Genomic DNA, 13,868 nt, shown 5'->3' with positions numbered 1-13,868 from the left:
AAGACAGTTTTCTTGAAGTGGTTCCATTAGAAGCATCTTTCAGCCAGCCCAGTCAGGGCCACATGTACCAGTATACGATCTTAGGCAAAGTTGTCAGGTAAATTTGAAAGCTTGACGATGATGGTAAAGTATCAAACTATCAATTGCTTCTAAAATTGTGTTTGCATATACTAATTTTGTACTATCAAACAACTGATAGTTTGATACTTTACCATCATCATCACTGATTACTGCATTCCAAGTTCATGCAACTCTTTTACGAAAGTTTTTAGTCCAGTAAGCAAAATTAGAAGCTCCTCCATTCCCCTCACATGGAATTTTATTAACATCACCAATATTTGTGCATCTATATCCCTGAGAAGCTCCTGGAATAGAAGGAATCATAGTCTCTCTAATCTCTGTGATGCCTACACGTGGACATACATGCTGATAAAGGACACCCATGCTGATAGAACCTTCATAAGTGTTAGCCGAACTAGGCAGAACTCAGGGAAACTTAGCTCCAAAACACAGAAGGGAAATAAAAGACAGTCGTTAGACAACTACGTTGAGCGCAGAAAGGGAAAGGTGAATTAATAAGAACTCGCAAGGCTTTCTGCAACAGCGGACTTCAGGGAAGTGGGGGAAAGGAGACGCTTTACCTAGCAATGCTTAGAAGTGCTGCTTCCTAGAACGAAATGTAATAGGGACAGTGTGTACAGCTCCGGAATTTGCTTCCCGTTTCCTCGTCTCCTGCCCTCCCTGCTCTCTAAAGCATAGCCAGGCTTTGTTCTCTGGCTTTCTGTCCACCCTGTCTCAGGTTGAAAAATCTCCTTTGTTTCTTATATTTTCTCAAGGAAATTTTCATTCCAAGGTTCCATGATCGTTTACTGAAAGTTAACCGATGGCTGAGGCACAGCTGAGCCCTAGTAGAGGTAACTGATATGGACTCACACTATAAATTACTCATCACGAGGAATACTCTGGACAGGAAATGGTTTGCAGTGACTGGTATCTCACCATCCGCAATTAGGAGCTGGCTGATGGCACCGAGTTCTGTATCTTAAATCATCTTCCACTGGGAGGACTGCGCAATGCCGGTGGTAGTTACCACACATCATCAGATCTTTTGGTAGATGATTTGGATTAAAGGTCTTGATTTCCCTACCCTGGTTTTGCAGTTTAAAATTTATTGAAGCTGTCCTTAACCTATACTTGACAATATAATTAGCCCAAATCTTTGCTTAGGACAGGTTCATTTTAAGATCATATCAATTTCATGGGATCTCAGATTTTCATAAGATCCTACAAAAGTCGCTGTCTCCCTAACTTCAGTAGGTGTGGAAGGAAACTTACCACCTCCACAAATAAGTACTAAGATGTTTACTTTTTTAAGCTGAATATGACTTACATGTGTATAACTTTAAAAAGGATTGGAAATAGAAATTTTTCCTTTGAAAGGAAATAGTAGTAGAGTTTATACTTGCTTACAAAATTAGTATATGTAAATACAATTTTAGAAGCAAAATATATTAATAGAAAAATAATTTAGCATCTAAAACAGCATGGTGTGTGTGTGTGTGTGTGTGTGTGTGTGTGTGTGTAGGTAATGGCCTTGGTTTCTGTTCTGTGTGGGACCATTTCTGACATAATATGCTGAGTTTTGAAATCCATATTTTAAGAGGTGTATTGACTGGCCACTGTGCACCCAGAGAGTAGGGTCATAATATTAAAATTCCAAACTATCTTTTATTATTTACTGAATAGAAGCCTTAATAGTGACCCACATGGGTGTCATGTATAAGATCTGAAAGATCTTTTTCTCCCATAATTTAAGATAACAGAAATAAGATTAGTGGGCAGAAATTTTGATTCAAGAAGCTTTAATTAAATAAGAATGCATGTGATTTTTTATTTGTGTTTCACCGTGTAAATCAGAAAAAGTTAACTAGAAGCTTATAATGGTGTTTGATATATAAATACAGTTTATGTCTTATTAATTTGGTAAGAGTGAGTGTTCATATTGGATTGGTGTTCACAGGGAAGTCACAGACAAATTTTGGGAGTCAGTTCTCTCCTCCTCCCATGTGTGCTTCAGGAATTAAAAGGCTTGTAATAGAAAGACTATCCCCAGAAATGAGTTTTGAAAGGTATGACTTCTTTGAAACCATTGGTTGTAACTTTTTCCAATAATTGAAAGATAAAAGAGAAGCATCTATGCCTTCTTACGATGATACTGGAGAAAAAGGCAGCAAGAGTTCAGAAATACACACACAAATGTACACACATGCACACACTCGATTGCACACACACTAAGCAGATACACATTCTTCTAGTAGTGTCAGGAAAATGCTGATTTTATAGGTAAACTTGCATTTATCGCTACTGCCTGCACCTTTGTGGACTTTGTTCTGTGTTTCAGAATAAGCACTAAGAGGACTGCAGCTACTAGCCTAAATATTTTTGAAGTTTTACAGAATCAACAGTTGTCATTAGCATGAACTATGTCCTTTTGAGTTTTTAATGGTGATTCTATGTTTTCCTCTCTTTTTTGAGGTAGTGATGGGAACCAGGATGCTCACACTCCTCCTATGGTCTATAGACAATTAGAAGTGATTTTAAAATTCTTAGTAGAGAAAGAGAAGAGATCGGTTAACACTTGTCATAGGGGAACACTGTATTTCAACTACAATATTCACAAAGCATCAACTCACAACACACCTAGTTCAGCACTCAGGGCACGTGAGATGCAAATGTTGGCAGCTAGCAAAGAAGAGAGGAAAGAACCATGACCACTCCCTCTTCTCCGAAATGGGCTGTTGGTGGGATAACTACCGTATCAGTGTGCTTTAATGGATTATATGCTGTATCTTGTTATCCCGTGTAATTTGCAATATGATATAAAATATTATATTGAATCAACTGAGGAAAATAATCTGCTTCTTAGGGACAAGTGGGCATACTTCAGCGATGAGTAGAGCTCTATTCCCCTTGGCATCAGATACTTCTTGTAATTTCGTTATCTCCTTATCAGATGTTACTACAGCTTCTACTAGTGCTGCCTGGTGCCTAGGGTTAAGAACTGCAGTAACTTTTTTTTAAAAAAATATTTATTTATTTATTATGTATACAATATTCTGTCTGTGTGTATGTCTGTAGGCCAGAAGAGAGCACCAGACCTCATTACAGATGGTTGTGAGCCACCATGTGGTTGCTGGGAATTGAACTCAGGACCTTTGGAAGAGCAGGCAATGCTCTTAACCACTGAGCCGTCTCTCCAGCCCCCTGCAGTAACTTTTAAGTGGTAGAAATACTTTGCCCACTGATAATGAATGCTATTTTTGATGCCTCCTCACGTAATTACATATCACAGCCAAGTTTTGTCCTTACTATGACGACAGCAGCTACACTATAGAATACTTGGATAATTTAATCTAAATAAAGAAAAGCCTTAGCTCCTAAAATAATGTACATGTAAATGACAGTACACCTATGGAAAAAGAAACTCTAAAACTTTGCAAAAAAATGTATTAGTAATAAAATTAAGATCCCAATATTTAGGCAGAACATCACACTGTCGTTTAAAAATTTGAAGACATGATGTTTTTCATAATATACTTAAACCTCCTTCAGGTATTTCTTAGAAATAATACCTGTGTTTTCAAAAATGCTTATAAACTGTTGCTAAGTAAATTTAATAACTATTTCACGGAAGTAGAGCAGGTCACAGCATTGTTAGCTTGTTTGGAGCTGCCTGAGTCTGGACTGTTGGGAGCCAGGGTGAATTCCTAGACTGAAGTAAACAGACAAGGGATTACTGAGAATGCTTGAAACCCCCATAGAGCATCTTCTAGCTGGTGTGCTCTTCCCAGAGCAGAGGTGTCAGTGCAATGACCAAGAATTCCAGTAATGGAACCTGATAGGCATCTGCTGAAAATGTGCCCATGGCAAGGGCCATGTGGAAAGGGAACTGTTTTATGTGGAATTGCCTTTGGTATGACTTCAGAATTGACCTCGCAGCAGTCAACAGATATAGATAAGGAAATAAGCATGTCTATAACGTGGTAAGACTATGCATATGTGCATATGTGATATCTCATGTTAGGTAAGAAGACACTTACACACTACTATTAAGTTGGTTGTCAGAGACCATGTAGGGAAGTCGGACATTGACCACAGCTGAGGGAGAAGAGTCTGAAGGCCAGTTATTGTGTGTCCATTCATTTAAGATAGTTACAAGAATAGTAACTCGCTGATAAGTTTGTTCAGAAAATGATGTCTACCCCATAAAAAGCATTTATTAATTTGCCCAGATGTTTTAAAGCAAAAAAAAAAAGAAAGGAAGGGAGAGAGAGAGAGAGAGAGAGAGAGAGAGAGAGAGAGAGAGAGAGAGAGAGGGAGGGAGGAAGGAAGGGAGAGAGAGGAAAGAGATTAGTAAATAGCATATAGAATACACATTGAGCATGCGCTGGACATCTCAGGCGATACTGTAAGGTGGATGACACTGGGACTGTGAGACTAGTACTTAGCATCTCAGGGCCTCCGGTCCTTTATCTTAAAATTTGAGGTGATTGTTCTGGTGTTGTGACCTGTCAAAAAGTTGAAAGACCCTGCATGTGACAGATATCCAGAAAAAAAGTTACCTTACCTCATAACACTGCAGCTTCCCGAACACTTGGGTGGCAGAGGCTGACGATTCTCTGTGAGTTTGAGGCAAGCCTGGTCTACAAAACAAGTTCCAGGGCAGCCAGGAATCTCTGTCTCAAAAAAACAATCAACAAACACAGAAGGTGTGTGTGGGTGTGTGTGGGGGTATTTCTTATTATTACTTGTGGCTAATGGGATTTATTTTGGTTACTCTTTTAGGGTGAAAATGGCATCCATGGTCTTCCAGGCTTACTTGGTCAAAAGGTAATGGGTTTTATAAATGTTTCCCACAAACTAAGCTAATAAATCCATCTTTCCAAGGAGGACTTGTAGAAGCATTTCCTTCTCAGGGACCTCTCAAGGAAGCGTTTGTTCCAGGGTGTTAGCAGCATGCCGTCCTGAGGAATCAGTAGAGATGCCTTCTAAAGGCCATGGAGGTGTTACAACTGCACCAGAAACATGTTGACCGTTATCAGTTGGAGTGAACAATGGAACAGTGTGTTCTGCTTGTCATTTCTGACGTGCATGTGTTGTGCTTCTCAGATTGAGTTAAGCAAAAATGTTTGTGATGTCATAGAATATCTAACAGTACAAGGATCACACGCAACTAAGCTCTTCAAAACACACCTGTCTGCTTTTGTCTGGCAGCACAAGCCGAGAATCTTAGCTGCTCAGAAGGCTGAAGCAGGAATATTGCAGGTCCACAGCCTGCCAGCCTGTAGAGGCTAGCATGGACAACGTAGTGAGATCATGTCTCAAAAGAAAAAGGAAAAAGAGGACTGGAGAAATAGTCCAGTCTGGAGTGCTTGCTTAGCTCAGATGAGGCTGTCGACTTGATCCTCTATAAATAATAATAATAACAATAATAATAAACCCTACATTAATACTAATAATGAAGGAGAACTTTGTCACCACCTAGTCTGAGTCTTGGCCTCACATCTTTCTCATCACCAAGATGAACTTCCTCTGGATTCTTTACTACCTATCCGAGGACGGCTTTCTCTCTCTGGGAACAACAATATGGGCCGAGCATCACTGGGTGTACAGGAGCTACTATACTTCATAGATTCCTGGAATGAAAAGGAGTCGCTTCCAGTGGGGCCAGCTGTTGTGATACAGCCCAGAAAATCACACCACAGGGGAGAGCATTATTGATACAATTTTAGATGCCCCCCAAAGCCAAAGCTGTCATTTCAACATCGTGGCGAAACATTATAGGATTTAATAACAGAAAGCCTGAAGTCGCTACGCATCTACGCTTTGCTTTTCCGTAGCCCGAAATGCCATTTGAAAAGTCATACTTTCATATAGAGTTGGAGCTTTAAAAAACTGTTTCTTTACCTAGCCCCGTAGAGATAATAAGACTGTACTGGGAGCCATGAAATCGTACACTTCCCAGCAGTTCTCTGCAAACCCCACTGGTACAGCATGTGCCGCATCTGCGATCTGAGCTGCAAGCCAAGGATGTGCAGATTTATCTGCTGGGAAATGGTTTTGGACTTTCCAGCAGCTGTTTGTGGTGGCTGCATCATGCTGACATCGTGGCCAGTGCGCTACGGGCTTTAGCAGCTTCAATGTCAGCTTGAATTACCAGACGGAGTTCAAGTCTTTATTTCAGGGGAAACACTATTAAAAGTAAGGTAGGCCCGCGCATTAGTGATAAAAAGTCCCTGTGAATTAACATATTGTTTGCTAGTGATATTTGGAGAATAAAGGAAGCAGAAGATAATTATTTAATCAAGTTTCTACACTCATTATATACATTTATTTGACTCTGCAAGTACTAATATACTCATAAATTATCTATGTATAGATAACAAGAGCTTACCTTCTAATCTATATAATACATGTGAATTTTAATTATGTCATACGGCATTTTGTAGAGGCAGTACAAAAAAGTTGATATCAGAAACTTTTCATTTGTTGCTAGGTGTGATGGCATGTGCTTATTTGTTATCTCAGCGCTTCTGTGACAGAGACAGGATCATCAGGAGGTCAAGGTCATTATGGGCTACATAGTGAACTTAAGGACAATCTGACCCACACCACATTTTATCCTTAAAAACTTAAATAGAAAAATAAAACAGGCAAACGTAAATATTGGCCTCCTATGAGGATACTGGCTGGATGCCTTATGCCATGACCTGCTATGGGAGTTCCTTCCGCTCCTTCAGCCAATCACTGCTGAGTTACCAGCCCATTGGGGCGTGGTCTCTCTCTCTTTAAAAAAAGCAGCGGCTGTCCTCCACTCCCTCTTTGGCTTCCGGCTCCGCTTCCGGCTCCTAGACTCCTTTCCTGTTCGCTCAGAGGGGCTGAGCTGGAAGCCAAAGAGGTAGTGGAGGACAGCCGCTGCTTTTTTTAAAGAGAGACAGACCACGCCCCAATGGGCTGGTAACTCAGCGGCGATTGGCTGATGGAGCGGTGTAATGAGGGGCTGCAGGCAGGCCTGCTTTTCGCCTCACCCAGCTCCCGCACGGCTAGCTTAGTCCCAGAAATAACAACACACAGATTGTATTCATTTAAGCACTGCCTGGCCCATTATCTCTAGAGAGTTAGTTACTGACTAACTCTCATATCTTGATATTAACCCATTTCTAATAATCTGTAGCACCACGAGGTGGTGGCTTACCGGGAAAGATTCAGCATGTCTGACCTGGTGGCTGGCTCCATGGCTTCTGGCTCATAGCCCTCTTCCCAGCATTCTGTTCTGTTTACTCCGCCTACCTAATTTTCTGTCCTATCAAGGGGCCAAGGCAGTCTCTTTATTGACCAATGAAAATAACACAATAGACAGATAACCCTCCTCCATCAGAGCGGAAGGAACTCCCACAGCAATGACCCCCAGTTAATGAGTGGACGACAGATATAACCCATCATACCATAGATCCCTGACGTGCAGGAGGCTCTCAGTCAGCATTTACTAAATGTTTGGTGGGAACCTCATCAACATATTCATGTCAAATTAGTAAAAAAATAAATTTATGAAATTGGAAAGGGTTCAGCTGAGGAAAAAACACTTGCACTTTGTAGATTTAGAGGATGGCATAGAAAACAGGGTTTTCTTTGTCTTTTTGTTTTTATTTTTTTAGACCAGGTGATACAGAATTGTCTTTGTTATTCATTCAGTTGCAAGATATAGTCAGGAATAGGAATCATTCTATATACAAAACACACATTTGACACCATGCATGTCTGCCAGGTGCTCAAGCATGAGGTAATGGAGAAATTGATCAATTATTGATTAGAAATATGCTGAAGGACTCAGATTTTTTTTCTTTTTCTTTTACTTTGCTAGTCCTTTTTTAATTCTATTTTTAATTTATTTATTTTGAATTTTTATTTTTTTAAAGAAAATAAACTATCTTTTTTGATTATACATACAATCCAAGTTCCCACTTCTTCCCTCCTCCCATTCCCCTCTCATACCCTCCCACCCCACCCCCATCCAATCCTCAGAGAGGGTAAGGCACATTGCTTTGGGGAAGGTCCAAGTCCCTCCCTACTATATATAGGCTGAGAAAGGTATCATTCAAAGAGAATAGGTTCCGCAAAAGCCAGTACATGCAGTAGGGATAAATCCTGGTGCCACACCAGTGCCCCCTGCCCCACCCCAGTCTGCCCCAGCAATGCAACTGTCATCCACATTCAGAGGGACTAGTTTGGTGCTATGCTGTTCCTTCCCAGTCTGGCTGGAGTTGGTGAGCTTCCATTAGCTCAGGTAAACTGTTTCAGTGGGTGAACCCATCACGGTCTTGACTCCTTTGCTCAAATTCTCATTCCTCCCACTCTTCAACTGGACTTTGGGAGCTCAACCCAGTGCTCTGATGTAGGTCTCTGCCTTTGTTTACATCAGTTGCTGAATCAGTTCTATGGTGACATTTAAGATATTCATCAGTCTGACCACAAGACAATGCCAGTTTGGGCACCCTATCCTCTATTGCTTAGGATCCTAGCTGGGATCAGCCTTGGGGATTCCTGGGAATTCCTCTAGTGCCAAATTTCTTGCTAGCCCCATAATGGCTCCCTCAATCAAGATCTCTCTTTCCTTGCTCTCATCTCCATCCTTCCTCCATATAGACTTAGAAAACAGTTCTTTTTTGTGACTGTAAATCACATGAGCAGAACGGAGAGTAACCTGTGGCTCCAGGTGCAGGGAAGTGCTGGGGTGGGGTAGGGGTCTCCAAGGTTCAACTCTAAACCCACTCATGAACCTCTCGTTAGATACTCATGTGGAAGGTAGGTTTCAAAGAAGTTTGTGTCATCTGGATTTAATGAGATGTTGCAAACTCAGTCTGTGCTGTTTTGTTCAGTTCTCAAAGCAAATCTAGACGATACCATTCTTTGACACTTAATGTGCAGGGGCCTTGAATTTATGGGGATGTAATCTTTTGGGAAGATAAGGAAATATCCAAAAAAACTGTTCCTTGAATATTTTGTACTATTCAGACTTTGCATTGTTTAGTGTTTGCTTAGAACTTCATATCGCAGGGAACTATTTAAATTGCTGATATTTTATTCTTAGAAATAATATTATTATTATGAAAATTCCATGAACCATAAGAACTGTTCTTATTACTTTACATGATGCTCTTCTTTTGCAGGGAGAACAAGGACTTGAAGGCACCAAAGGAGAAACTGGTGAAAAGGTAATCCTTTAGTGTTTATAAAGAAGAATTATGCTCCCCAAATAGTTTAATGTGACATTTAGCTTCTTTCATACGTTCTATACAGTATGTATAATAATTTTATAGTGAAACTAAAAACATTTGCATCAACTAGAGTAACTTTTATACATTGGTGATTGACAAAAATTGTTCTAAATTTACTTGGTCAGGCATCTTTAGTTACATTTATTACATTTATATATAAAAGATACAACTATTTATTGGAAATTGTATTTTTATATTATGGTGTCATTCATCCACTATGACTACGTCTCTGGCTAAAAGTTTTATTAACATGGACACTGGCTTATCAGTGGAATATTTTCTGAGGGGAAATTAAAAAAATAATAAGAAAAGAGCTGAATGCTACAGACAAGATAGCAAATACTACAATCAGAGTTATTTCAAAAGGTTGAGTATAGGGGTGATTAAAAGATGTGGGTGATGTGTAAGAAACTGACTCACAAGACTTTTAAATGCCTTGTGTTGCATTGCAGAAGACTCTTTGATCAATGCCACAAGGTTACAGATGCAAAGGCAGAGAAAAATGTGGGGAAGGCTTCAGACTGAAAGTACTTTTCCCAAGGCAGTCAGTCCCCAGTGAGAACCTTGGGAAGAAGTACCCCCACTCAGCCCTGGACTCCTCCTAGTGAAGCAAGCAAATCAGAGTCAGTCGGGTGTATGTAACCCATGGACCTGGGAACCCTGGGGCTCAAAGGAGTTTAGATACTGGTAGAGTGTAGTGCCTGAGGAACCAAGAACAGATATCATCCCTGTAACCCAAGGGTCAGCCCATCACCAGCTCACAAAATTGAACTATGCATTTTATACCTTTAAGCAGTGTTTTATTCTAAGCAATTATTACCGAGTCATCTTGTAGCCCTTGAAAAGCAGAACAATCTTTCCTGTACAAACAGGCTCTGCAGGTGGAAACGGTGCTCTCAAATCAGCCAGCGTTGCTGGCATCTAGCTTTCGGGCAGCGATCAGTTATTTGCCTCTCTTATAAGTATTTATAGAGACAATGATTATCTTTTATAATTACAGTACAAATTTCACATGTTGTATATTATTTCTACATAATAATTACTTTCCCTCCTGGAAGTTAGAGAGAGAGAAAAAAGGAGAAGATGGCCATATAATAACCGTGCAATTGAGGAAAAATCCATTAAAATTTTAACGACTTTTAATGGGTTTTTTTTTAGAAATTCTTGAACACTTTTGCTTTAGAATAATAGTTATTATCAAGCCGTGTCTCTAATTCTTATTTAGATGTATATTTTGGTTCATTAGTTGAATTTTATCCGTAGGAATGAATGAAACTAAGTAAGGCATAATATCCTTTCTATAATTTAGTCAACAATACCTCAAAACTTGGTTATTTTATTATTCTCTGAACATAGCTAATATTTTGTGGTATAAACAGATTCTCACAGACTGAACATGAACAAAATACATTATGTACATGCGTCATAATGCCGCAATGAAATTCATTACTGTGTATAATTAACATATGCTAATCAAACATTGAAAAAGAACACACATTCCATTTATTTTGCACCTAAGATTTTACTTCTGCTTCCTCATGTTTATTGAGTGTTGCATTCAAGCAACCAATTTCTACTGTAAGGCGGAAACAGTTATGGAGACTACCCTAAATATGGTAGAAAGAAATAAGCATCAAAGAGAAAGGACAGTGACTGTAATGAGAATCACAATCCTGATGGTTTATAGCCAGATTTAATATTCATGTAATCACCTTTAAGCTTAGAAGGTTTTACTTTGATTGCTATTTACAGTACATTAAATGATTCTTTTCAGTATTGCAAACTGTAAAAAGCTTTATATTTGATCCATAAATCATTTTCCATAGGATAAATAAATAAGGTCATGTGGTTGACTTTGGTTATGAGAAAAAGAAAGAAAAGTCTGTGACAGATCTCAATTTGGTGTGACAAGAGTCCAGTGTTCTTGGGTTGCTTGCAATGCATTTTTTCTGAACAAAATCAGCTAGCTACACTTCAATATCAATTCCTTGTGGAAGAATTAACATATAATTACTTTACAAACATCTTTCTTCTTAAACTATCATATTTTCTCCACTCCCATGTTTAAAATTTGATGATTCTGAGTGACAAAATTAAAATTTGAGACACAATACAATGATTGTGGACTAAATCATTCAGGAGATTATGAGGAATTTCACATCTATCAAGAACTCAAGGTTATGGTAAAAGATAATATTGACTCTGATGGATAGCATGCTCTGTGTTGATTTCCAGGTGTTGTTTCTATAGGCAATGGAAACCAAGTTCAGAAGTCTGCTATTTACTCATAGATAGACAATAAAACTTCAGCCTGATATACTCACTAGGAATGCCCAAGAGATTCCGCAAAAGTCCAGTTTACAGATGCACTGCTTTTAGTCCAAAAACTTTGATTTATGAAGTACTTGTCTGTTTGTACCTTGATATCCATAGGGTATTGGTTTGAAGACTCCTCTGAACAGGTCAAAAATCCACAGATATTCATGTACCGTATAGGAAATGCTATGTGTCTTATGTACATACTCATGAGTATTTTAATTGCCTCTAAATTATTTTATAATATTCAATACAATGCAAATGATATGTATATAGCTATTATACCCTAGGAAATGATGACAAGAGAAACACTGTGTTCTCAATACAGACACATATTAAACACTGCTTTGTCTATTCATTGAGAATTCATGAACACAATATATCCACCTACAACCCTCATAAAACGTTTCCCTCTGAACTTCATTCCCTCTCCTTTCCTCCCTCCCTCTCTCCCCTCTCCATCCTTTCCTTTCTTCCTTTCTTCCCTTCCTTCCTTCCCCCTTCCCTGCTTCCTTCCTTTTTCCCTCCTTTCTTTCTCCCTCCTTCCTTTTCTTCCTCTCTCCCTTTCTCCTTCCCTCTTCCTTCCTTCCTTCCCTCCGTCCTTCCATCCTTCTCCTTCCCTCCTCCCTCCCTCCCTTTTTCCTTCATCTCTCCCTCCCTTTCTCCCTTTCTCCCTTTCTCCCTCACTCCTTCCCTCCCTCATTCATCCTTCCTTCCTCCTTCCAATGCTTTCTTTTTTTCTTTGTTTCTTTCTTTCTTTGTTTGTTTCTTTCTTATAACTAATTAATCGAGGCTAATTAGTGCTTCTTATACGCACATGGTGTGGAGCCATCTACCAGAGCATAGGGAACCCACTAGTAGCCATATCCCCACGCCCCAGAAAAATAATAATTCTCCCCCAGTAACCACCAACTGTCGATAGCTCCTCAGTTATGAGTGGGGCCTCATGAGTGTTTTCCTCATTCATGCTGCAGTTTTGATAGTTTTGTTCTTGTGCTGTTCCTGGACAGGCAACCACTGTTGCCGTTATTCATGAGTGCAAGAACAATGTCATGTCAAGAAGATGGTACTTACAATACAGCATTGCTGATATAGTGGTGGGAAGAGCTGCCATTCAGAGATGGCACTTCACAGCACTCTCCCCTCTTCCCCATCCTCGAGCTCTCCCATGATGTTCTTGGACCATGTTGGGGAGGCTATATAGGTGTCTTCTCATTCCAGCTGAGCACTCATGTTTATGAACCTCTGCGTTAACTACTACCCACTGCAAAAGAAGCATCTTGGACCAAGGTGGGAAGTAGCCTAGATCTATGGGTATAAACAGAAATATTTAGAAGGTATTTTGACAATATAATCATTTAGCAAAACAATAGTGGCTCCCCTCTTCAGTCATTGGCTTTTGACTGTGTTTACAGTATCCATCATTAATTACTCCCCATGGAACAGGTATCAAATCCACCCAGACAGACATTGGGGACCTCTATGTGTCACTATTACACCAGTGTTACTTACTATCTTGCCTAATATATCCATACTGTAACTGTGGTGGTTTGGGTATCAGGGTAAATGTAGCCTCATAAAAAGTATTTGGCAATGTTCTTCTGTTTCTATTGTGTGGAACAATTTGAAGAGTACTGGTATTAATTAGTTCTTCTTTGAAAATCTTGTAGAATTCTGAGCTGAACCCATCTGGTCCTGGGCTTTTTTGATTGGGAAACTTTTGATGACTGTTTCCATTTCTTTAGCAGTTATAGGTCTTTTTAATTTGCTTATGTGGTCTTGATTTGATTTTTGTAAGTGATATTTATCCAGAAAGTTGTCCATTTCCTTTAAGTTTTCCAATTTTGTGGAGTACAGGTTTTTGAAATATGACCTATAGATCCTTGCATTTCCTCCATGTCTGCTGTGATGCCCCCCTCTCATTTCTGATTTTCTTAATTAGGTATTCTCTTTTTGCCTTTGGTTAATTTAGATAAAGATTTCTTTATTTTGTTGATTTTCTCAAAGAACCAACTCTTTGTCTCATTCATTCTTTATTGTTTTCTTTGTTTCTATTTTGTTGATATCAGCTATCAGTTTGATTACTTCCTTCCATCTAGTTCTCTTGGGTGAGTTTGTTTCTTTTTGTTCTAAGGGCTACAAATGTTCTGTTAATTCACTAGTGTGGGATTTTTCCAGCTTCCTCATGTAGGTATTTAATGCTATGAACTTTCCTCT

The 13,868-nt window shown here is 39.3% G+C and overlaps 1 protein-coding gene across 1 annotated transcript in view; it reads left to right on the top strand.

Moving 5' to 3' along the window:
- Positions 1-13,868, top strand: part of Col19a1 (collagen type XIX alpha 1 chain) — a 324,015-nt gene that overhangs the window by 63,217 nt on the left and 246,930 nt on the right. Inside the window, exons 9-10 of the mRNA XM_087898047.1 lie at positions 4,846-4,890; positions 9,228-9,272. Of these exons, the coding sequence (XP_087754173.1) occupies positions 4,846-4,890; positions 9,228-9,272 (90 nt within the window). The remainder of the gene's footprint in view (positions 1-4,845; positions 4,891-9,227; positions 9,273-13,868) is intronic.

This window comes from Myodes glareolus, chromosome 18 (genome assembly GCF_982192425.1).
Source record: "Myodes glareolus chromosome 18, mMyoGla1.1, whole genome shotgun sequence".
NCBI classification, from domain to species: domain Eukaryota; kingdom Metazoa; phylum Chordata; class Mammalia; order Rodentia; family Cricetidae; genus Myodes; species Myodes glareolus.
Note: the sequence above shows the minus strand (reverse complement) of the source record. Positions and strands in the feature narration are given on the sequence as shown.